General features: G+C 38.8%; 11 protein-coding genes across 11 annotated transcripts; 6 read left to right on the top strand and 5 right to left on the bottom strand.

Moving 5' to 3' along the window:
• Positions 1-491: 491 nt before the first annotated feature.
• SAPINGB_P000507 (uncharacterized protein) lies at positions 492-863 on the top strand (the record flags this gene model as incomplete). The annotated part of the gene is made up of 2 exons (XM_031995231.1): positions 492-509; positions 627-863. The coding sequence occupies 2 exons, from the start codon at positions 492-494 to the stop codon at positions 861-863; spliced, it is 255 nt and encodes an 84-aa protein (XP_031851122.1).
• Positions 864-1069: 206 nt separating this feature from the next.
• SAPINGB_P000506 (uncharacterized protein) lies at positions 1070-2203 on the bottom strand (the record flags this gene model as incomplete). Its single annotated transcript, XM_031995230.1, has 1 exon — positions 1070-2203. The coding sequence occupies one exon, from the start codon at positions 2201-2203 to the stop codon at positions 1070-1072; it is 1134 nt and encodes a 377-aa protein (XP_031851121.1).
• Positions 2204-2465: 262 nt separating this feature from the next.
• On the top strand, positions 2466-5035 carry SAPINGB_P000505 (uncharacterized protein; the record flags this gene model as incomplete). Its single annotated transcript, XM_031995229.1, has 6 exons — positions 2466-2641; positions 2715-2802; positions 2949-3101; positions 3184-3197; positions 3273-3527; positions 3652-5035. The coding sequence occupies 6 exons, from the start codon at positions 2466-2468 to the stop codon at positions 5033-5035; spliced, it is 2070 nt and encodes a 689-aa protein (XP_031851120.1).
• An 84-nt stretch (positions 5036-5119) lies between these two features.
• SAPINGB_P000504 (uncharacterized protein) lies at positions 5120-7042 on the bottom strand (the record flags this gene model as incomplete). The annotated part of the gene is made up of 1 exon (XM_031995228.1): positions 5120-7042. One exon carries the CDS (start codon positions 7040-7042, stop codon positions 5120-5122), a length of 1923 nt encoding a protein of 640 aa, XP_031851119.1.
• A 2045-nt stretch (positions 7043-9087) lies between these two features.
• On the top strand, positions 9088-11829 carry SAPINGB_P000503 (uncharacterized protein; the record flags this gene model as incomplete). Its single annotated transcript, XM_031995227.1, has 1 exon — positions 9088-11829. One exon carries the CDS (start codon positions 9088-9090, stop codon positions 11827-11829), a length of 2742 nt encoding a protein of 913 aa, XP_031851118.1.
• A 73-nt stretch (positions 11830-11902) lies between these two features.
• Positions 11903-13171, bottom strand: SAPINGB_P000502 (uncharacterized protein; the record flags this gene model as incomplete). Its single annotated transcript, XM_031995226.1, has 1 exon — positions 11903-13171. The coding sequence occupies one exon, from the start codon at positions 13169-13171 to the stop codon at positions 11903-11905; it is 1269 nt and encodes a 422-aa protein (XP_031851117.1).
• Positions 13172-13753: 582 nt separating this feature from the next.
• On the bottom strand, positions 13754-15043 carry SAPINGB_P000501 (uncharacterized protein; the record flags this gene model as incomplete). The annotated part of the gene is made up of 1 exon (XM_031995225.1): positions 13754-15043. One exon carries the CDS (start codon positions 15041-15043, stop codon positions 13754-13756), a length of 1290 nt encoding a protein of 429 aa, XP_031851116.1.
• Positions 15044-15741: 698 nt separating this feature from the next.
• On the top strand, positions 15742-16581 carry SAPINGB_P000500 (uncharacterized protein; the record flags this gene model as incomplete). Its single annotated transcript, XM_031995224.1, has 1 exon — positions 15742-16581. One exon carries the CDS (start codon positions 15742-15744, stop codon positions 16579-16581), a length of 840 nt encoding a protein of 279 aa, XP_031851115.1.
• Positions 16582-16660: 79 nt separating this feature from the next.
• Positions 16661-17782, bottom strand: SAPINGB_P000499 (uncharacterized protein; the record flags this gene model as incomplete). The annotated part of the gene is made up of 1 exon (XM_031995223.1): positions 16661-17782. One exon carries the CDS (start codon positions 17780-17782, stop codon positions 16661-16663), a length of 1122 nt encoding a protein of 373 aa, XP_031851114.1.
• A 473-nt stretch (positions 17783-18255) lies between these two features.
• SAPINGB_P000498 (uncharacterized protein) lies at positions 18256-20676 on the top strand (the record flags this gene model as incomplete). Its single annotated transcript, XM_031995222.1, has 1 exon — positions 18256-20676. The coding sequence occupies one exon, from the start codon at positions 18256-18258 to the stop codon at positions 20674-20676; it is 2421 nt and encodes an 806-aa protein (XP_031851113.1).
• A 3442-nt stretch (positions 20677-24118) lies between these two features.
• On the top strand, positions 24119-24856 carry SAPINGB_P000497 (uncharacterized protein; the record flags this gene model as incomplete). Its single annotated transcript, XM_031995221.1, has 1 exon — positions 24119-24856. The coding sequence occupies one exon, from the start codon at positions 24119-24121 to the stop codon at positions 24854-24856; it is 738 nt and encodes a 245-aa protein (XP_031851112.1).
• Between the last annotated feature and the right edge of the window lie 135 nt (positions 24857-24991).

Here is a 24991-nt window from a genome sequence, read left to right as displayed (position 1 = left end):
TTTTTTTTGAGGCTCTTCGAGGGGTAAGAAAAAAAAGAAAAAAAAATGACAAGGGTCTGCCAGAGATTTATTTGTAATTAATGACAAAGTATTTAATAATAAAAATGACTAATCTTTAACTTACTTACTTTAACTTATATATAAAACTTACCAAATAAGTATAAACTTACCATTATAATAATAATAAATAAAAAAAAAAAACCCATAAAGCAGCCTTTTCCTACCACCACAGCCATTTCAATTTTTGGCTGCTTGTCTGCCTGCATGACGGCCTTCCACTATGGCAACCTTTTATTTTATTTTATTTTATTTTATTTTTTTTTTTTTAAAATATAAGCTTTGCAACCATTCATTTATTTATTTATTTTATATATATAAAAAAGCAATTCCTTTCTTTCCTACACATTCATAAATACTCTCTTATCCTCCAACATATTTATATATATAATATATATATAAATATATATAATCCCCAAAGTAAATCTTTTAAAATGAAACCTGTTGTCGGCGTATGTATGATTTCATTATTTATTTATATATATATATATATAAAAGAATTTCATTTTAAATATATTTCATTTATAATTAATTCAATCTCTAACTTTTTATCTTTATTTTATAAACAGTCTTTTAGCGCGTACTTTTGTACTGGTCTCTCCATCTTTGGAGTCATCATTCTTTCTGTCATTGGCATTCTCTTTTACGTCGGCCATGAGTCTATGGTTGGCTCTATCACTGACCCTTCAGACGGTAAGGCCGTCGCTTCAACCATCTTTGGTGCCGTCATTGTCTATGCTCTTTTCGCTGTCTTTTGTGGTTGGCAAATCCACGTCATTAAGACCCAAGACCGAATTAGAATATAATAACAAAAAATTGGGGTTTTTTTTTTTTTTTTTTCATAATAACATTAACATTAAATCACCAAGTATTTTTTTTATTACTTTAATCAACAATTCTTTCTCTTTTCATTAATACAATAACGACTTGTTTTTCTTTTTTTCTTATTTTTTTTTCTGTATAATTTATTACTACTAATAGCATATTTTTTTTTTCTTTCTCTTTTTTTTCATTAATTCTTATATACACCTTGCTCAACTCTCAATGCATGTGTAGCTAAATTGCTCAACTTATCCACTGCCCGCGCCAATGGAGTCCCAGTTGCATAATTCTGAATCGCATAAACATATGAAAACAGCAAAATATCTAATGGACCCAATCCTTTAAATTCTCCTTCACTTAAAACATCTTCACTACTATTCTTATTACTACTCTCTTCTTCTTCTTCTTCATCATCGTCATCTTGGCTTCCTCCAGTTCCAAGAAATCCATCTGGTGCCTCGTCAAGTAACGAACTAAACACCTGTAACGCATCAATGGCCCGTGCATAGACCTCTTCACGAACTGCAGTACCTTGAACATTTGATGGTGAAAAAAATACTGTTGTTGGAGGACCCACAAAAAGCTTAGATACAAAACCTCCCTTCCATTTACTACCCCCCTTTAGTGTATCCACAACTGCAGGGTACCGTGGACGTAAAGCCTCAGCAAGTTCCAACGTCCATGCTTCTTGCAAATGTCGTTCAATAAACCCAGGTAATGTTCCACCAATGCGCTCAGCACCTTCTCCGTAAACATGTTCTCTAACAGTTGCTGGAGTTTCTGCATTATCAAGCAACGTGAAAATCCACGCGTCATGTACAGCAGTGCTTAACAGAGATGCATAAAGGGCTGCTTGACCTGAAGTAATACCTGTAGAACTGCTTCCTTTGCCACTGCTTGTAAGCAAATTGCGACGCACAGCAGCTGGGGTCGAGTACACTGCACGTTGACGTTTGGTGCGTCCAGTTTTTTCATCCTGAGTGAATTTCACGTCTACGAGGTATGGCAATTGCTTCGGACCATTTGTAGGAGCACTATGAACAGAGACTTTTGAAACCTGAGCAGATTTAGCGCCTTTAAGTCTTAACAATCCCAAGAGTTCGATACTTGCTGGGTCTGTGGGTAGACCACTAGGTTCATCAATGTTGTAGACGTAAAGTGTTGTTTTTCGGTCATTGCTATTATCTTGTTGTTGTTGTTCATTGTAAGTATATAATTCTTTATCTGGATATGTGGCCAAAGGGAATTGATCGAAAATCACACGGACGGGTTCCGGGACCTTGAACCAAGGCCGGGTTGTTGTTGTTTTTGTTGTTGTAGACATTATTGGTTGATGATTGGCAAAGATGATTTTTTTTTATGTGATGATTTGAATGGAGGGGTTGAAAAAAAAAAAACCTATAGAGAGCATATAAACCCCTAACCCTGATTTTAATAATTGATAAATTTACCTTATAAGAAATGTTTGGACTTAAATAAAAAAAAAGCCCTCTTTTGTATTTTTTTTTTTTTTTGTCAAACTGACTCACCCAGAGTTGATTTTATTTTATTTTTATTTTTATTTTTATTTTATTTCAATAATACCAATGTTGAGAATTGCAAAATCTTCAACTGTCTGGAAAAACCCTGCCATTTTTATGGCAAGTTTCAGACGCTTTTACTCCACAGAACTAACTTTGACTGATCCTCTCCAGATTTATGAAAACAAAATTGCTCGTGGAGAACTTTTTAGAGATGAAGCACAACATAGGGCTGCTATTGAGTAAGTTTTAAATAATTTTCTAATAGTTATATTTCTTTTTTTTTTTTTCTTTCTAATAATCTTTTTTTTAAAGACTTCAAAAACTTTCATATAGACTTATTGATTATCAACCTCCAGCAAACTTTAAACAGAGAATTCGCCAGCTTTCTGATGTTCTAGAAGTATGTTAATAATAATAATAATAACAATAATAACAACAATAACAATAACAATAACAATAATAATAATAATAATAATAATTCTACAGACAATTCAAATATCACAAAAATATAAAATAACTTACTTACTAAATAACTAACTCTCGTAGCAACACGAGCTCAAACAAGAACAAGAAGCCCAACTCCATCCTGAAAAAGAACGCAAAGCATGGTATATACCTGATGAAGAGTCTACAGAGCTTATAAAGCAATTATCAGATGAAGAAGAACTTCTTAACTTTAACTCTCCTCAAGGTCTTCTTGTGAGTATACTTTTTTTATTTTTTTTTTAAAAAAAAAAAAATAACTCAGACCTACCTAATACTAACCCATAACAATATCTAGCTTTACGGTGAAGTGTAAGTCACTTTCAGCATTCTAATTAATCTCTTCAATTATAACTCATTTTCAATTTTTCATTTTTATTTTTTTAGTGGTTGCGGAAAGTCCATGCTCATGGACCTTTTTGCTGACTCTTTACCCCATGTTTCTAAACAACGTATCCATTACAACAACTTTATGCTTTCACTCTATGGACATATCCATCAAATATCGGAAAAAAGACGCCAAAAGGGTTCTTCTGGATCAAAGTTGCGTCTTGAAAATGACTTTATTCTTCTCCAACTTGCAGAGAAAATGATTGATCGCAGTACCGTTCTTCTTCTGGATGAATTTATGCTTCCTGATATGTAAGTATATTTTAAACGGCTCAAGAGAAGAGAAGAGAAGAGAAGAGAAGAGAAGAGAAGAGAAGAGAAGAAAAGAAAAGAAAAGAAAACATCATACACCCCTTCCCCTTTACTAACTAGATAGTGCTGCTGCCAAAATTGTTCAAACCCTTTTCGTCTTCTTCTTCAAACTTGGAGGTGTTCTTGTGGCTACTTCCAACCGTTTGCCTGAAGAACTCTATTCTACAGACTTCCGCAAAGCTCAATTCCAAACCTTTTTCCGCATTCTTCAAGCCCGTTGTGTATCCCACGATATGCGCTCCGAAAATGACTGGCGTGTCATTCTTTCAGACCCAGCCAAACAAGAAGAATTGCTTGTTAAAAAACAAGAGGCCCGTGAAGAATTGGGTCTTGACGCCAAGGATAAAGATCAGCAAGAGTTCCCAGATATTGAATACTACCATGTCATGACTAACGACAAAACTGGACAAGATAACTGGGCTTATGCTATCCAAGAGATTACAGAAGACTACCAAACACCTAACCCTAGTCATGTTATTGTATACGGTCATCGTGTTAACGTCCCGTGGCAAAACAAGGGTGTTGCTTATTTCGATTTCGAAGACATTTGCGGAACATACCTAGCAGCTGCAGATTACATTTCATTGGCATCAAGATACCATACATTTATCATTGATAACGTTCCTGCACTTAAGATTTACCAAAAGAATGAAGCCCGTAGGTTCATCACACTTTTAGATGCACTTTATGAGTCCAAATGTAGGCTTCTTATTCGCACAGAAGCTGCTCCGGAAGATATGTTTTTCGCCGATGTACGCGACAAGATTGAAGAAGAAGAAAATGCATCATCTTTGGAACAGGAAATGATTTCGGAGGTCCATCAAGACCTTTCGCAACCATTCCGACCAAATGTTACTTCTTATGAAAACAATGAGCGTGAGGAAGAGGCCCCTAAAAAGCCCAAACGTGTTGTCAATAATAATGATGAAAGCACATTATCTTCAGCTTCTCCTATGGAGGATGATCCCTCAAAGAAGTTTTTCCCTGCAAATGCTCCTGAACCAAACTTTTCTAAAGTCTCTGCATTTACTGGTGAAGACGAACGGTTTGCTTATAAGCGTGCTGTATCGCGACTTAAAGAAATGACTGGGTCTAAGCGTTGGGTAGAAGAGGCACACTGGAAACCTTTAGAGACTGATGCACGTCCTTGGGAGTCCTTTGAGGAAGGTGTGCCATTGTCTGATGAGTATTACTTGGGTGGTAACACCAAAAATTCAAGTAACACCACCTCAGAACCTTCAAGATCAACTGGTCTGGCACAACATCTTGTAGAGGATGAATCTAAATATACATCACCGTTCCGCAAATTGCGTGATGCCCCTCCAAAGTTTGATGCCCAGCATTTTTGGGCGCTGGTCGAGTGGGGACCCGGAACTAAAATCAAGGACGAGAATGCTCGCCAGTGGATCCAGAGTAATAATGGATATACCCAAGAAAAGAAAGATTAAATATATAATAATAATAATAATCATGTATATAAATTAAAGCTACAATATAAAAATATAAAAATATACAATATAATAACAATTCTACTACAAATCCTTGGACTTGGGGAACTTGAGACTATACACCATCTCAATCACAGGCTGCGCAACCAACTGCTTGCCATCAAAAAACCGCCCACTTAGACCCTTGATTGCCCGCTCGCTACTCCCCAAGTCTTCAAATTTAATATACACTTCGCCCTTAGTTCCGCTCGCTGCGTCCACGCTCAAATGCACAACGTGGCCGTACTCGCGTTCAAGTTCTCCACGCACCTCATCTTCCAGCTCACGCACCCACGAGTCTCCCGACTCTTGTGTTGGGTCAAACATATTTTGTACCACAATGCACCGTGATGCTTTGCGCTGGGCTGCCGTAGAATTATGTGGAGGGGGTGGAAGAGGCAGTGATGGCTTGCTGGAATGTTGTTGTTGCTGCTGTTGCTGTTGTTGCTGCTGTTGCTGCTGCTGTTGAACATGAGGCCCAAAGTTATCTTCGTTACGCATCAATTTGCGCATTAAGTTTTCTCGGGATACTTTATTATATGAAATACCAGCAACATCGGAGTCATCCAAAAGTGAAGCTGAAGATGCGCCTACAGCATTGGCGCCTCCCACGCGATCAATTGCAGGACCATTGTTCTGAAATGCTGACCCAGTAAACGCCTGACCTTGGTACCCAACTCCGGAGCTGGAACCCGAATTGACTGTCGAATGAGCCAACGATGAGGACGAAGATGATGAGCCACCACCCATACCAACACGCAGCGTACGTCCAGCAAACATAACACCTTGCATTTGAGAGCGAGCCTTAACTGCAGATGCGGTATCAAAATATTGGACAAACGCGTATCCTTTGGATTTACCTGCTAAGTCTCGTTGCAATTGAATAAAGTTGATTGCTCCAAACGGCTCAAAGAGTTGTTTGAGCTCTACCTCGGTGGCCCCAAAGTGAATGTTGCCCACATAAATACGGGACTCCACGGGACCAGCAGAGGCTGTAGAGGAACCCAAAGAGTCATCCTGAAGGATTGAGGGACTACCAGAGCCGTCCACCATTGATGAAGACGATAATGATGACTGAAGAAGTTGTTGCTGCTGCTGTTGTTGTTGTTGTTGCTGCTGCTGCTGACGGTTTTTTTCTGCTTCAGTGTACTGCACAATGACAGGGATTCCCAAGAGTTTTTCTCCAGACATGTCAATGGCGCGTGGGACTGACTCTGCATGACGAAACTCAACGTAAGCAACGCCCTTAGACCGTCGTGACATCTTATCTTTGACAATGGACGCGTCTCGTACAGGTCCTGCTTTTTCAAAAAAATCAAAAAGGTCGCGTGTGCGAAGACGAGCTGCCAGTTGTTGAACAAAAACAGTTCGACGGTCGCGTTCAGCTTGCGTTTCTGCGCGGCTACGTGGTGGTGAGCGACTACGGCGGTCACTTCGTCGGCGATCCCGGTCGCGGTCGCGTTCGCGTTCACGGTCTCGCTCACGATCACGATCACGATTACGATCTCGATCACGGTCGCGATCACGATCCCGGTCTCGCTCACGGTCTCTATATTTATCACTGTCTCTATCTCTGTCACGTCGGCGAGATGACCGAGGGCTTCTAGATCTGGATTTATCTTTTGAATGTCTAGATGAAGAATGACGATGGCTACTGCTACTATTACCATTACTGTGTTCACTGCGCTTATGTTTAGATGAGGATGAATGTTCCTCGGTATCACTACGACCATCTGGAGAACGTGATCTGTGGTTTCGTCGGCTAGAAGAAGAAGAAGAAGAAGAGGAAGAAGAAGAAGAAGAAATGGAAGAAGTTAGTGGGGGAGCTGATTGTTGTTGCTGATTTTGAGACTGGTCCACAGTAGACGAAGGTTCTGTAGAAGTTACTTCGGGTTCTAATTGATCTTGAGGTTCCGGAGGCGGAGGATTTGGATTAGGGACCGAGGGGTCCTCGGAGACTTTTGACATTTTGTTTTAATATGAAAAAAAAATAAAATAAGTCTGAAAGAGAGGGTTTTTTATAAAAAAAAAAAAATTAGTTAGCGCGCGTCTCAAACCAAAAGAATACAATAATCAACGATAGAAGAAACGATGACAATGACGATTAAAGGTTTTTATTTGGACTTTTTTTTTTTTCAAAGTTTTATTTTGAAGATTTTAAATATTTTGAAGGTTTTATTTTGAAAGTTTTGAAAGTTTTGAAAGTTTTGAAAGTTTTGAAAGTTTTGTGGTGGTGAAGAAATTTTTTATATTTATTTTTTTTTTTAAACACACAAAAATTTCAGACGTGAAAAAATTAAGAGTGATGAGATGTACGCACAACGTGATGAAATATATTTGTGGTAAAAGGGAGTCCGGGATACGGAACATTGAGAAATTAATAGTGGTAATTTTTTAAATAAATGTAAAGGAAAATGAAATATAATAAAACTGAAAAAAACCTGAATTAAATAAAAATAACTTTTTCATAATAAAGTTGTTTGTTAGGAATAAAAAATATTAAAAATATATTTAGCGATGCTTGGTTTCGATCCAAGGACATCAGGGTTATGAGCCCTGCGCGCTTCCTCTGCGCCACATCGCTTTTAGTTGTTATAAATATTGATAAACCACACTACATATAGTAAGTTCATTTAAATGTTTAAATAATAAAGCAAAAATTTATTTTAATTAGGGGCCGTATCTCTGACGGAAGAGATTAAGAAATACATGGGCGTCCATGAAGATAAGTGGAAATGGGTTGGGAGGGTTTTGGGACCGACAGACTGGTTCTCCCTGTTCCTCGTAAGCTGGCATCAGGGCCCATCTTCCGGGCTACCGGAGACGCACAGAACAGAAACCACCAGTACTAAAAAGGTACAAATGAAAACCGGCAAGTCACATAGTCAGACAATAAAAGGATAGCGCAGATGCTGATGTTATATAGTTCTATAACCCTTGAATAAAAACAAACAAACAAACAAACTATTTTAATTAGCCCTTGAATAAAAACAAACAAACAAACAAACATTTATTTTAATTAGTTCTTTGCTTGAAGAAGAAAGAAAAGGACTGAAACGGATACCTCCAGAAATGGACATGTCGACTCTCTTAAACAGTTTAACTGGCTTACAAGAGATTGTAAGCTTTATCTCTGCTTGGAGGGATTAAGAAATACAATTACAGCGTTGATGAAGACAAGTGGAGATAAGTTGGGAAGGTTTGGTTATTTTTAACCCCCTGTTCCTCGTAAGCTGGCATCAGGACTTATTTTAGAGCTGTTGGAGATGCAATGTTGAAGCCAAAATTAAAAGTTTATTATTATGAAAATGAAAAGATATATAGTATGGACAAGAAGGATAGCGCAGATGCTGATGTTATATAATTCTAGAACCCTTGAATAAAAACAAACAAACAAACAATTTATTTTAATTAAACCCTTGAATAAAAACAAATATACATTTATTTTAATTATTAAAGCTAATTAAGTATTTATGACCGTTCAAAATTAACATAGAATCTTTTCATATTTTGACATAATGATTTATTTTTGGGTTGTTTGAAACTCAAATGTTAAGTTGAAGTTAATTTAAAAGTTTATTGCTGTAAAAAACAAAAATTGATGTTATATATATATATATATTTATTCTTTAAATCAAACAAAATTAAGAAAAAAAAATTTTTTTCCATAAGGAAATTTGAATTTTGTTTCTTGTAGGCTGGTACTGGTATCAGATAAGCAATATAAATTGAAATAACCCCAAATACATTATACTTAAAAGGAATTAAAAAGATACCATTAATAATGATTTTTTTTTTTGATATATATAAATATTTAACAAAAAAAACAGAAAAAAATTTTGTATAAAAGTTTAATTTAATTCAATATAATTTTTTTTGCTATATCTATAAAACTAACGTTTTTTTTATACAACACTCGTGCGGCCTTTTTATTTTTATTTTTATTTTTATTTTTTTTATTTTTATTTTTATTTTTTTTGTCTGCTATCACCACCACCCATTTTCACACCAACATGAGCAGCAGCAGCACCACTACCTCCAGTAGCTCAAGCAATTCAACTTCCAGTAGTAGTTCAAATAGCAATTCAAGTAGCTCAAGAAGCCTTCCAAATGAACTTCAAGCTGCTGCTCTAAATGATACCCAACCCTCGGTGGCAATAACGGCCCCTAGCATGAATAGAAACGCGGCCAGTGCACCGCTACCAATTACAGAAAACTACATCATCCACAGAACTTATACCGAAGTACCCAGCGAATTAGATTCTGAAGAAGAGGAACACGAAGAAGGTGAGGAAGAAGGAGGAGAAGGAGAAGAAGAGGAATACTTTGAAGATGAAGAAGGAGAAGCCATTCAAAAAACAGATACAAACGACAGTGCCAATATCCTTAGTAAACTAGTAAAAAGTCCATCTAGCCAACTCAACTCTGAACTGGATAACGAGCCTACCCAACCCGAAGAATCATACATCAACTATAAACATATCGATGAAACTTATCCAGATACCCTTTCAGAAACTGGCTCAGAAAGACACGTCCTAGCAGCCTCCCGAAGGTCTCTCTCGTTGAGTCACATTACACCCAGACAAAGCATTGGTGAGACAAGTTCCTCCCAAGATCTTCAATTACAATCATCGCCTACAACTGCGCTTTCATTTGCAACAGGAATCGGAACAGGATTTACAGAAATGCCATTGTACGATTATGGACCAAGCAACAATGCCTGCTACGACGAAAATGAACCCAGCTCACAAATCTTGCCTGGAGAAGAAGAAGAAGGACAACAACAACAACAACAACAATCTACCGAAAGCCACCACGGACTGATGGAAACTGCTAAGCGCAGCATATTTAGCGGCTTCGGATCTTTCAAGAAGAAGAAAAGCCCAAAGTCTATTAGCAGCATTGAAAGCATAGATGCAGGGGGTGCTCCCAGCATGAGCAGAAGCAGTAGTACCCACAGCGCATTGACTGGAAACAGACGTAAAAGTATGGCTACATCTCCATTCAGCGGACCAACGGACCGAGTTGGAAGCCCAGAACCAACCCTTTCAATTGACCATGCTTCAGACGTTGCTACCCTACTCTCCGAAGTTCTCGACAGCGATGATTTGGCCTTACCACAAGATGTCCAGCCACTAGATCCAGAACCTGACTCTCATACAGATGCAGGGCTCTCCTATCCACACTCCATCAGCTCACTCAATAGTGAAGCCGAAGAAGCTTCGGATCATGAAGAGGCCCAAGAGGGGGAGGAGGAACAAGAGCTTGCAAAGTTTCTCTCTCGCAAAAAACAGTACTTTATCTTATCGACCGCAGGTAAACCAATCTACTCCATGCATGGGTCAGACGAACTTGTCACGGGGTACATGGGAGTTTTTCAAGCCATTGTGTCATACTTTGAGGATGATTCTGCCTCAGGTTTAACAAACTCGAGAGAGGGGCTCCAAGTTCTACGCGCTGGGAATACCATGTTTGTCTTTGCAATTGAAGACCCTATTATTCTCATTGCCATTGACAAGCTAGGACAAACGGAACTGCAATTACGGGCTCAACTCGACTTGTTATATGCCCAAATTCTTTCAACTCTCACTAAATCACAGCTTTCCAGAGTCTTCAAGGGCAGAGCAAACTTTGATCTCCGTCCACTGCTTTCCGGAAGCGAAGTTTTTATGAATGCCCTGACTAAAGAAATGAGCTTTGGATCTCCTGGTGTGCTTCTTGGGGCGCTCGAATGTTTGCGTCTGCGAAAATCCATGCGTGCCAAAATGCACCACATCTTATCGGAGCGTCGTAGCAAATCGCTGCTATACGGTCTCATTGTTGCAGATTCCCGTCTAGTCGCAGTCATTCGTCCGCGCAAGCACTCTCTCCACCCACCAGACCTACATCTTGTTTTTTCCATGCTCTTCAATACCCAATCCTTTTCCAAGGGCGATGGTGAACACTGGGTTCCCATATGTCTGCCCAAGTTTAACGCTACTGGGTTTTTATATGCATACATTCACTTTTTCGCCCCGCCTCAGGTGGCCCTAGTACTGATAAGCGCTGATAAGGGTGCCTTTTTCGAGCTCCAGGCTGCTAAAGACGGGATTGTTGCGGATCTCAATGCCCATAACCTTATCACTCCCATTCTTAGCTCTCTTAATCGTGGCAGGTACCGCACTGTGGAGATTCTCGGGACCCCTCACTTGGCATACAGTGGAGCAGCGCGGCCACAGCAGCAACAGCAACCACAGGAGACACAAGTCCAAGCCCCGACCTCGTCGTGGATCCCTGCAAGTTCTCTTGCGCCATTTACCGTCCGTCATTTTCTCTACAAGTCACGGCAGAACGTCCAGTTTGTTATGCCATCTTTCGACCCACACTACATGGACACAGCAGCGCGCCATCGCCTAATGATTTTATATCACCAGCTGCATGGTGCCCTGCATGGTGGCTCACGGTCAGGTGGTGGAGTTATAGGCTCTGGCAATACTGTTGGCGGCGGGACCGTAGGTCTTCGCGTATACCACGTTTCGCGAGGAGACGGCGGAGTACGCGGGTCGGCTCTCGCGTGGCTTACCCCAGCATTTGAACTCTACTGTGTCACTGGTAGCGCCCATGAAGGTGTGGATCCTGAGACTGGTACTTGCGCGTCACTGGCGCCTGTCACAGTTAACACGAAGGATGCCATGCTACGAGCGGTCAAGACGATAGTTGGATGGATCAAGTCACACGAAGAGCGCCTGTTTATATTTGGCGGCGCCGTTTTTTGAATAGAATTTGAATGATGATGATGATGATGATGATGATGATGCTATATAGAAAAACAAAAAGAATTGAAACTAATCAGACTGAAGCCCCCCATTTAGCATCCATACTCAGAGTAAACACTCCATTGGGCGCACTGCGCCATGAAAGAAGCGCCGGGTGGCTCACGTAGACGCTCCGCTTACTTGAGAGATTTGTTCCATCCCCTGATGCAGCATCAGTATTTGTTGCTGGGCTTCCAGGACCTGCGCTGGACTCGTCTGCTGCTGAAAGAATCTTGTTACGACTACGCGACGCCCGTTTTTTTAGAAGCTTATCGAGGGTCTCTTGTTTCTCTTCCTCCAGACGCCGCATCGACATGTTTTTGCGCCGGCGCGCAAGTTCTGCTCGCCGTAAAGCTTGCTCTTCCTCCGTAAGCTGGATTTTCTTATTGTTGCTGCCACCAGTGCGAGAATTTGATGGAATGCCAGCATCACTCACAGGCTCAGAAAAGTCTTCCAGAGAGGGTTCGTGACGTGCCCGCTGTCGAGCTGTCATCCTCGACAAATCTGGTGTCTCTTCTGTATCGCCACCATCGCCACCATCGCCACCATCGCCGCCATCGCCGCCATCGCCGCCATTGCCACCGACACCTGTTTCTTCATTTATGTCTTCTTCAGGCTCCTCCTCCTCCTCTTCCTCTTCATCAAGGCCTTCATCATCATCCAAGTCATCATCTTCCAAATCATCCTCATCGTCTTCTTCCTCATCCTCGTCCTCTTCGGCTTTGCTCATAGCAGGAATGGTAATACGTGCTCCACGAGTCCGTGCAATAGGTTGCTGGCTTTCTTCTTCCTCTTCAGCATCAGCCCCTTCTTCCTCTAATTCATCTTCATCCTCCTCTTCATCCTCGTTGTAAGATACAACTGCAGTTTTCCGTCGACTCGATCCGGCAGGTGTTCGCTTGCTGATACCCGCTGATCCCCCCACCGGAGTCGAACTGCGTGCTGGTCTCCGGCTGAGCGCACTTCCACGTGGAGTCTTGAGTGTGACAGTGACGTGGGGTCTAGATGCGGACGCAGCCGCTGCTGCTGCTGCTTGTCGGCTGCTGCCACCACTACGGGTAGACGATGTGATTGGTCCACTAGATGACGTAGCTGTGGCTGCTGGAGTGAACCGCCGAGCTATGTTCATAGCAGCCCATCCGCCGGTTCCTGCCGGTCGCGCGTTGGGTTGCGTTTGGGGCTGTGGTGATGGTACACCTTGGGTTTCGGACCCACTGTTGTAAGAAGAAGAATCCGAACTGGGAGAATCAAGAATTCGTGCTCGTGAGGTTCTTTGAGCAGCTGTTGGTTTAGGAGGTACCATTTGGTAGTTTTCAAATGCTTTCAAATGTTTTTTTTTTGTTTGGAGATTCCAAGAATTTCAAAAGGTTTGGAGGTTTTTGGAGACTTGAATTTTGGATGAAAATGAAAATATAGGAGATCATGTGACTTTATAAATTACCTTTAAATTATATAATCTCTTATTAATGTTATATAATAAGGATGCTTTTTTTTGGTGATTTTTGTAAATAAAATCCTGTGGAACTACTCAAAATGAATCTTTGAGGATTTCAAAGGAGATAAAGAATTATGTAGCTATTAAAGCCATTTATGAACTATTTGATTGGGTCTCAAATGGTAAGGTAAGTTAATTTCGGCTACGGAGGTACATATATACAGCTAGACTCAAACACAGATACAGAAACGCTTCAGAGCCTGCGGATAACAAAGTTGAAAGTTGTTTTTGTTCATTTATTGCAGATGATTAAGTTAGAGAAGAAAAAAAATATCAATTGGCAAGAACCCTTCAAATATCTTTGACTGGCATACGCTTAGTAAAAAAAAATTTACTCCAGTTGTCTTGGCCAGAAGTCTGGTTGATTGTGGAGACCTTTGGCTTATAGAGTTAGACGAATGATACTACGACCACGTCCAAGAGAGCAGCAGCAGCTGGAGATCCGGTGCGTGGGAATTTTTGGTGTATGCTGAGCGAATTAGGTTTACCATCAGATCCAAATTGACATTGCTTGGGAGGGTGATGGTAATTGCACCAGTCACAGCGGGGTTGGTTTCCAAGATATTTGTGGTTTTGCTTTTTGGTTTTAAAGCCTTCGTTATTACGCTGTGTGAGCTTAACATTAGTATTAGACTTGTCAGTAGCAGGGGCAAATTTAGAGAGCGTGGAGGTATTGGTAAATGAATTAAAGCCTAATCCCTGGGCAGCTCTGAGAGTCGCAGAGCAGGTGAACATACTATCAACCACGTGACGTGGAGCAAATTCAAGGTCTAGAGCAACGGCTCTACATTGGGACCACTCATTAATGAGTTTATCAAGGTGGTTAACAGTAACCATTGACAAACCTCGGACCTTTGAAAGGATTTTGTTGAAGGCCGGTTCAATTTCCGGGTTCCGGATTTTTTGAAAGTACTTGGAATAAATGACAAAGAGGAAACTGGAGTAAAAAACAGTGTTGTAGCGCAACAAGTATGAATCTTTAAAATGACTGGCGGGTTTCTCATCCTCCGTCTTGTTTGCTGTCATTGGGTCTTCTGAATAATCAATATTGAGCATGGCAAAAAAAGGCCGGAATTTATTGCGGTAGTCTTCAAGAACTTCTAGTAAAGGTTCAGGTTTAGGATTCCAAGATTTGAAGTCTTCCATGACGGAGATAACGAATGTTAAGGATGTTTTGTAGGGTTTGCTTGGGGTAGGAAAAAGTTGGGCAAAGGAGGTAGCAGGAAGGTAAATTCCCTGGTATGTCTCTTCTGAATTGTGTCTGTTATGACAACAGGATGTATAATTAAACCTCTGAATAAGTGCGGAAATCAACTCCTGCTGAAAAATGAAGTTGTAGAGAGGTTGCATACATTTCTGAATGCCATAACAAATAACGGAATCGTCCTTTGTGATTTCCCAGAGTTCTTCTGGTGACTCAGTATGAGGAGCATTCAAGAGAGCGTCAATAAAAGTGCACCTGAAATGGAAACGGACAGCACAAGAGAGGTAACTCTTGTAAGCTCGGATGTCCAAGTCAACTTTATCTGAAGCGGAGAGAGTAAGTCTGGTTGTAAATTCATTTGGGATTTGGTCAACGAGGTCCATAGCATCTTTCTTAGCCAATGTACAAGCTTGAGAACGAGCATCTGAAATGGAGCCAAAAAAGTGAGGAGTGTCAAAAAGGCTAGCTTGTGTCATTATGACGACAATATTATAAGCCAAAGAGTAGTGGTGCGTATATAAATCTGGAGCTTTTGGACTGTGAAACTATTGACTACAACAATACCTCCAGATAACCATATAAGGAGTAGGTACAAAAGCTATATAAACTTGTGGAATTAAAAAAAAAATGAAAATTAGTCCAAACGCAAAAACAAAATTCTTCTTTTGTTCATCACGTGATGGAAGTTTGTGAGCTTTATGAATGATGAGTTACATCTTACGCTTACAACAATATGATTTTATTCAAATGAAACACATAGATATATATATATAATTACTAACTCTCAAATATCTAATATGGTAAGAGGGCTTTAACGCGATTCATTAAATATAATATAAGAAAGACAATTCCAAAGACTAAATCTTTCCTCACCCACTTTTCTACAATCAGGTTAAGGGTTTTGATAACTTGTGGTTATCGATATATATAGACAATAATAGATAAACTTTTACATTACGTAATATTTATGAAGATACAATAATTATCAAGAAATTACCTAATAACCATTTATCAACCTCGGCTTTTCTATTTGTAACAATTTTGACTGACACCCCTCCCTCTCACCTTTATTTTTTTTAATTTTTTTTCACCCTTCTTCTCCACACTGGGCATCTACATCCTTAAAAATTATTTCACTACCTCTTGTCAAATACCTCCAAAATAACTTCTAAAAATGTCAGTTCAACAAAATCAACCTTTAAGACTGGTTTTCCCTGAATCTTCCAGCTTCATCCCTAAAAAGTCGTCATCAAACCGAGCCATATCATTCAGGTATCTTATCCTGGTAGCCTACATTTATGGTGGTGTCCATGTCTTGGTATGGCTGCTATCGCGAACTTTGGTTACACCGCTTTTCCAACAACTTGTCTATGATCGACGCGAATACCATGAAAAATTCTTTGAATTACTTCGTGATTTAAATACAAAGCTTTCTAGTTTTGTTCCATTCATTCCTCCAACAGCTTTGATCACATATGAAACACCATCAGGATCAAGATACGCAGATGCACAAACACAAACCAACCCTGAAGAAGAGGAAACAAAACCCAATGATCCATACTCTTACATTACCAGTGTCACTACAGAGAAAACAAAAAGACGAAATAGACGTACTACAGTTAAGTTTGGTGCTGGGTCGGACGGTGAAAATAAAGAAAACTCAGACAATGTTGAGGATGAACAAGAGGATCTACGTAGCCCAGCAGAACGGGCCAATTCAGAAACAAAGGAGTTTGTCGAGACTGTCAAATACATAAGCACACGGACTTCTGCGCTTGAAACTGCCTCTATTGTTGGTCTTTTTAACCCAGTAAAGGTCCAGCTTAACGAACTAACGGATTCCGTGCGCGCACTCAATGTGGGCGACTCAGCAGCACTCGCTGACACTCTTCGTCTTTCCAAATCAAGCAGCTTAAAGAACCGCAAAACCAATTTGGATGATGTGCGCAAGGAAATCCGTAGTTTTAAAGGTTCGTTCCTCAGTGCAAGAAATTTCCCCACAGTTCGTCGGTAACAAAAAGAAAAAAAAAATTAAACTAAAAAACTAAAAAAATTCATATTTATTTACAATTGTTCTATAAGTACAAGTTTTATCAAAAGACTTGGTTACTAATTCCAGAAACTGGATCGTCGTAGTAGTCATCATCATCGTCGTCATCTTTATTTTTATTCTCCACCATCTTCCTCTTCTTTTTCTTTTTAGAATCTTGTTGTTTCCGCTCTTCTGGTGCCTTGTAGTTTTTGGCTTCAAGTGCACGTTCCTTTTCACGAGCCTCCATCTCCAATCTTCGCTGTTCACGTCGTTCTTCCTTTAGCATTGTTTTAACACGCACTCCACGGCGCGCCCATTTCTCAGCTATTTTATTCATTTCCTCATCTGTAGGCTCCCATTTGCTGCGTAGAATACGTCGGATTGACTCAGGAGAAATTTTAAACATGGATGCAAAGTCACCAGCATTCAGATGCGGAGCATGCTGTTTAAGCATCCGGATACCTTCAATTGCTTCACGCGACAATTTCTTTTTCGGGTCCCATCGCTCGCCTCCAAACTTTTCTCGCAGTGCATAAATTTGTCGTTTCCAGTCAGGTAGATTTTTGTCCTTGCGCCAACCTTCAGGAACTCGTTGACTTTTAGTTCCAATATCTATGTCTTCTTCTAAAAGCTTGTCGCGTTCAATAGTCGACAGTAAACGTGATTCCAGCTCTGGTCGCCGTTGTAACACTGACAAGGCTTTCCGGTCGAGTTTTGAAAAAATTTTGGTTCGTGTTTCGTCGTCCAGTTTCTCAAGAACATCGGAATATGATTCCTTTTTCCGAGCCAGTCGTTCCTGGAATCCTGTACTAAAGTTCGATGCTGGGTTTGGGGTTTTTGTATCTGAATGCTTCTTGGTAATGTCCTTTCCATGGATGTGGCCGTCATCTTTTCCTTCATTATCTTCTTCTTCTTTTTCAAAACTCCCGCTATGCTTGAATACCGACTTGCCTCCAGGTCCAATTTCTATAATTCCATCCTCCACTAGGGTATCAATGCTCGGAAGTTTCCATGTTTTGGAAGAGCTTTTAGATGCAGATCGGTGGTTGCCATTTTTAGTCTTGTAGTTGGTGTTACTATTGGCCTTAAGAGCGAAACATGTTGTGCCAAACAATCGCCTGCTTACACCCATCTGTCCCGAAACCCGAGTCACTGAACCACAGCATCTCATTGTCCGGATCATTTTTGGTTTGGTATATTAGATTTGTTTGATGGCACAAACAGCAGTAGGTGTTGGATTATCTGCTGTATTTGGTTAAAAAAAAAATCAACCCTAAAATTTTGCTCAAAATGACGGCAGGTGCGGCGGTTCGAAAATTGAAAAAAAAATATATATATATATTTGAACTAATTAGGAAATTGAACCATATTATGTAAGTGAACCAAAAAAGGTCATGTGTTAATAATCATTAGTAACTTTACACGTGATAATTTCATGTGATATATAAACTGTTTAATATGACGTAAGATATTATTCAATGATTTTATCACGTGGCAAAAATTCTCCCTACAGCAACAACAAAATCCATCATCAACATCATCATTACAAAATATAAATATAAACAAACACAAAAGCCGCCCGACAAATTCTCCACTTTCTTTCTCTTACCATCTCAATTCATTCTTAAAGCTCATTTCCATATTACTCACCCCCAAATGAACTTTATTAGAACGTTGCTAAATACTTCTGAAAAGGAGGAATTGGTCACAATTCCTTCAGGTGCTTTTTTTCTTAAGCGTTCTCCACTTTCTGTCAAGGGCCAAAGCGAGTGTCTTTTCAAGGACGCCGTGGCTACTTTACGCAGAACTTCTAACCCGTTCAATTACCAACTTGCCATCCAACGCGTTTATGAAGAAGGTGAAGAAGCTTTAGAAGGAACAGATGGTGGTGATGGTGAAGGTGGCAGAGAAAGCTCTCCTAATGATGAGTGGGCCTTTTTACTCGACTCTGCGCTTCATTTAACCTACACTGCCAATGCAGAAGAGGCCGTTGTCATTGTGTGGCGCGATATTGACGGCGATCCAGGTGACCACTTTGAGTTTGTTTGCGATAAGACTACTCGCCCCAAGCTTTACGATCAATTTGATATTACTGCTCGTCGCTGTCAGTACGAGCGAAAATACAACAAATCTTATGAAAAGGCATCTGACGAGGATCTCGAGGAGTTTGATTTTGAACCCGATGTGGTCCCTGTCATTGAGCAAAATGTCATTAAGTCAGAAACTACAATCAAGCCTGAGACTTTGACTGAGACTGAAACTGAAACACCAATCAAAAAGGAAGCCGAGAAGGAACAAAATGTGCCAGAAACTCCTATTGCTGAATCCACCCCTGAAGAAACTCCTAAAGAAACTGAATCCAAAACTCCTTCTTCTTACCAAACAACCAAACCTGAGATTACCATCATTGAGCCAGTCGAAGGCACTAAAACCTACAATGGTGAGGCTTCCCTTCATCTTTACGACTCTGAAGCGGGCGTTTTTGTTGAACAGCTCAAAAAGGCTGAGGTTTCCATCTACGATCAAGGCAACTTTGAGTACTGGCTTGAGGTTGATAGTGATGCCGAAAGACACATCGGGATGAGCTTGTCAAATGACATGAACCCAGTCTTTAACTACGACCATCTGTCTTTTATTTTTAACTTTTTTGCGGAAACAGCTGCCTTTTCGTGGCTCTTGAAGTTCCCCTCCTTTGAGGATTTAGAAAAGTTTCAAGAACACTTTATGGAATCTCTTTGGGAAACCAACAACAAGACTAAGTGGACTAAGGTCAAGCCTGATGACAGGGAATTTTTGGCCGATGCTTTCCATGGCTTCTCTATTGAAGACGAAGAGAATGAGGAAGAAGAGGAAGATGAAGAAGAGGAAGATGATGTTTACGACACTCCCAGCAAATCAATCAAGAAGGGTCTTCAATACTCTGATGGTGTTGGCGAGTACGATGACAATGATGTCAAGAGAATGAAAGGTAAAGGTATCAACAAGGAATTGGCTGTGGGCCATGTTAATGACCGAACCTATGTTGTTCGTGACAATATGCTTGGTGTTTTTAAGCAAACTGATGATGACGATCTTGAATTTCAAACCACCATTGAAAATATTTCTACTACAAAAGGTAAATCTCTCATGCCTAGCAAGATTATGTTGCATACCCAGGATAAGTCTATTCTTTTACAAGACCCAGAGAACCTTGGTTCACTCTACCGTATGGATCTCGAGCGAGGTGAGGTGGTAGAAGAGTGGAATGTTAGTGATTCTCACAAGGTCAATGCATTTGCCCCCACCAGCAAATATGCACAAAGTACCGGCGAACAAACTATAGTGGGTGCTTCCGATACAGGTATTTTTAAGATTGATCCACGTCTATCGGGTACCAAACTTGTCGACAGTCAGCTTAAGAACTACGCTTCTAAGATGAAATTCAGTGCTTTGGCTACAACGGAGCAGGGTCACTTGGCAGTAGCAAACAGCAAGGGTGAAATCAGACTCTACGACCGTCTTGGAATCAATGCAAAGACTTCGCTGCCTGCCATGGGTGACGAGATTATTGGAATTGACGTTTCCGCAGACGGAAAGTGGATTTTGGCCACATGCAAGACATACCTCTTGCTCATTGACGCCGGTCAAGAAAACGGAAAGACTGGGTTTGTTAAGAGCTTTGGCAAGGACGTTAAGCCACGGCCCAAACGTCTGCAAATCTCGCCCCAGCACTTGGCTCAGATGCAGATGGAGACTGGGAAGCCTTTGTCTTTTACTATTGCGCGCTTCAATGCTGGTCAAGACACTCGTGAACAGTCGATTGTATGCAGTTCGGGTCCGTTCGTCATCACATGGAGTCTCAAGAAGCTGATGCGTGGAGATGCCAAAGACGCATACCTTATCCAAAGATACTCGGATGTCGTTACCGCAGACAACTTCAAGTATGGATCTGATAAAAATGTCATTGTGGCGTTGGCAGACGATGTTGGTATGGTTGACCGACGCACGTTCCACAAGCCCACACATGAATCGCTTGCCACACCCAGGCGTCGAATCCAGCCTCTGCCGCGCAATAGTATTGTTAACAGTCCTTACTAATTGACGCTTGTTTCTTTATTTACATTTTATTTTGGGGTATTTTCCTTTCTTTCTTTCTTTTTTTTTGGTTTATGTGTATTTATGTAGTTTTTAATATTATTTCTATCCTGTGAATTGTTTTTTAAATTCTTCCACAAAAAGCCTCCGAAAGACTTTGATTTTGTTGATCCGGACATTTAGTCGTGCTATTAGAAATGTTAGAAAAAAAATGAATTATAGCTTAATGATACAAATCACTCACTCTTGAGATACTCGGGTGGTGGTGGCGGAACAGGCTCGCCGCGCATTTTGGCATTGGTGTACCGGACAAATCGGTGGAATGCCGGTGACCCCAGAAGCTATATTATATATATATTTTTTTAGCAAAATGTTAGATAGAAGAATAGAAAATAACTTCAAAAGTTATCAATAAATAGTCCCAAGAAATGCTTTTAATCATCGTTAAATAGAAAAAAAAAAACCTTACCTTTTTCACCAGATACTCGTGTGCTGCTTGTCTCCACATGGTCGCATTTTTGGATTTCAAACAAAAAAAAATGTAAAGTTTGTTTGCTTGAATGTGAGTAGCTATGTTGAAAATAAAATATTGGTGGTACACTTGCTGTTTTTTTTATAGACCTTATGTTTTTAAAAGTTTATAACAACTAAATTAATGGCGTATTTTTATTATTTTTTTGATTACCTCAGCAAACCAATAAAAATGAAATTTTCAACTTATACCGCCAAATTTATTTATAAAATACAAAAAATTAAGGTTAATCATATTATGTTATTTAAAACATTTGTATAAGTAAAAGAATTTAAAGATTGTAATAACTTTATTACCTATAAATAAAAAAGGTTAGAAATAAATAGCAAGAATATTTTACATTTTTTTGTAATGGAGTTATCGTATGAGAGTAAAGTCGGATTGTCTTAAGAAAGAACCAAGCTAATAGTTTAATATAAAACTTATTGTATTGATGTAAATATCTTTTTAGATACCGATAAAAACTATGGACATATATGACTATATAAGTTCATTCAATTCTCTTTAATAATACCTTCTTAATTACTTCTTAATCACTTCTTAATTCCTTTCTTAATTCCTTTCTTTAATTGCTTCTTTTAATTGCTTGCTTGCTTGCTTGCTTCTTTTAATTGCTTGCTTGCTTGCTTGCTTAATTGCTTGCTTTATTACTTTCTTTGTTTCGTATTCAACATTGGCATGTTGATCTTTTACATTTTTAACAGTCATGTGATGGCTCGATGGTTTAGTGGTATAATTCTCGCTTAGGGTTATTCTAAGCAATTTGCGAGAGGTCCCGGGTTCAATTCCCGGTTGAGCCCTTACTTTTTTATTTTTATTTTTGTGTTTTTTTCAGTATATTTATAAAATTTGGGAAGTGATTCCTTGATAATAGATTTGTTTTGAATTAATAGTAAAAAAAAATACACTATATAAATAATTTTTATCAATAACAATAATAATTCTTCTTTACATTTCACAAAAAAAAAAATTGATTTTCTTCTAAGCAGCCCCATTATGTTTATGTAATCCCCAACCCGGTTCTTTTTTCTCTTTCTTCGAGCTGTATATAAACTGTACATTTTTAGGGTAAACCCCCCAAAATTTATGGAAACAGAGCCTAGATGTGAGCGTAGCGAGCCACCATTTTTTGAAAAAAAATGTCAACACCAACAATACAAACATCATTCGATTAACAGTTACGAATAGCAGTAGCACAGGTAAATACTTAATTGCAAATTATAGTAGCACGGGTATAACTTGTAATTATTATTATAATAATAATAATAAATTGTTGTTACATTTTTTCAAAAACAGTACTTTTTATTTTACTGCTTAACTTCAAAAAATGATGCTAATATTTTTCCGTTAAACGCATCATTAAATTTACACTATATAGTGTATACATCACTTTTAGTTAATACACTATTAATATTAGAAAAATCAACCAAAACTGTATAACTAAAAATTTAATCAAAAATTCTACTTCAAAAAAAAAAAAAAAAATAGACAAAAACTTTGATTTTATTTATCTTAAAGAAACAACGTAAAAAATATGACAACCGAGGGATTCGAACCCTCGCCTCCGAAGAGATAGGAACCTTAATCCTACGCCTTAGACCAACTCGGCCAGATTGCCTTGTTAAAAAGTAAATATATTAAACTATATACGCCAAACAAACACAAAAAGATTCCGATACATTTCATTTTAATGGGGAAAAATTTCAAAATTTAGTCTATTAGGTCAAAATTATAATTTATAAACCTGTGAATAATATTAGATTTGTTTTATTGACTCTTTACCTTTACATATCATGCCCTGATTGAGCCCCCATATGACCCTGGCAAGGCTTTCTGGAAAAGGTATTCTTATTTGTGATTTTTTTTCTTTTTAATTTCTGATAGATATAACCAATTTAAAAAAAAAATTAGAAATTACTGAAAAATAAGACTTTTATTGGATTCTCATGTTTATTCTTAAACAATAAGCAGAATACTGATTATGCCACTTTAAGCCCATGATTTATGAAAACCTTAACCTTGCTTTTAGCCATATTAAAACTCTGGCCCCAAAAAATCAGTTTAATATTTAAATATTAAATAACTTATTTAAGCTTGTAATAAGAACCTAAAACATGTATGAGTATAGTGCTTTAAGGAAATAGCGTAATGTTGCAATAATTGAAAATTATTTTTAAAAAGAAAAAAAACCTAACATTGAATGAGTAATAACTAGTCATTTGACTATCAAAAAATTTTCAGACATAAAAGTATATTTAGAAAGATTTACGGATTGCTGAAAAAATTAAATCTTTAACTAAGTCAAATACAAAATTTTGCAGGTGTCTAAGCAATTTTTTTTTTTTTTGGAATAGATCAAGCCATCCCAAGCCTTGATAAATGAAACAAAAAGAAGCAAACATTTTCTTTACTTTTTTTTGATCTCTAAGAGTCAAGATCCAAAAAAAAAAACAAAAAATTTAGTCTATCTTCAATTTTTATAAGAAATGAGAATTTGTGTCTTAAATGATATTCATCAACGGAACGACCATTTTAGAGTTTTTTGCATGATTGTTGCTTTTAATAGATCCATTTTTAAATCTGATAGTTTTTTAAAACACCTAAAAAGAAAAGATTGAATCTAGGGTTACTAGTATAGGTTAAGCCGGATATCATTCAGCGGATAGTCATGTTGATTCAAATAGATTGCCGTGATAGATCTCTATTCGTTTTGTATCAGTTCATAAGCTAGCGGCTTATCTTCAAACCATGATATATATATATATATATATTCAAATGATACATTGTAGATTTTAAAAGTATATAAGAAATGAAATCCCTTTTTTTTTTCAACATCAATCAATCTATCAATCCATTTTAATCAGCATCTAATAAATTCAATCAAATTTTCACCAATTATTTTTTAGCTTTACAATGAAATTTTCTACTGTTTTTGTTTCTCTTTTTGGAGTTTACTCTCTAGCTGCTCCTGTTGCTGAAGCCAATGCAAACCCTGAAGCCTTAGCAGCTCCAGTCGCTTTTGCCACGGCCAATGCTGAGCCAGGAAAGAAGAAGAAGTGGGAAAAAATAATGTTTGGTCTCACTTGCAACGGAAATGCTGCTGGAACTGGAACAACTACTACAGTTGCTGGAACCACCGGAGGTGCAGGAGGTGCTGGGGGTGCAGGAGGTGCAGGAGGTGCTGGGGGTGCTGGAGGTTCTGGTTCTGGTAACACTGCAACAAACAACAACAACAACAATGCTGCTGGTAACAACAATGCTAACACCAACGGAAACAACAACAACAACAGCAATCAGATTGTCATCTATGTTGTCCCTGGTGGATACTTGTCACCCAATCCTTCTTCCGGATCAGTTCCATTCACTGGTACCATCATAAATGGTGTTTTGTATGGTAACTCTCCTAATGGCAGCAGTCTTGGAAACGTTGTTGTGAGCAACAATGGTCAGCTTCAAGTTGTTGGAGAAAATACTGGCTCTGCTCCTACATGGGTCGCTAGCAATAATGGAATTTCTCCTTCCAACCAACAAGTCATTTCATGCCCAAACGCCCAAGGTGGCACTTATCTCTACTGTGGCACAACTTGCCCTAACGGTGATACCGCTCAGCAAGTAACACTCTCAACTGACCACACTGTTTCTCCTATCTAAATATGTCTAAATCACCTAGAAAATTTGTACCAGTTGTGAAAAATTTAAAAACATTAACTAACTAACTAACTATAATTTTTGATAAATTAAAAACAAGTAATCTATAAAAAAATATATAATACACTACAAATCGAG

The sequence above is a fragment of the Magnusiomyces paraingens genome (genome assembly GCF_902498895.1).
Source record: "Magnusiomyces paraingens strain CBS 517.90 genome assembly, contig: contig1, whole genome shotgun sequence".
NCBI lineage: Eukaryota > Fungi > Ascomycota > Dipodascomycetes > Dipodascales > Dipodascaceae > Magnusiomyces > Magnusiomyces paraingens.
This window is presented reverse-complemented; position numbering and strand designations above follow the sequence as displayed.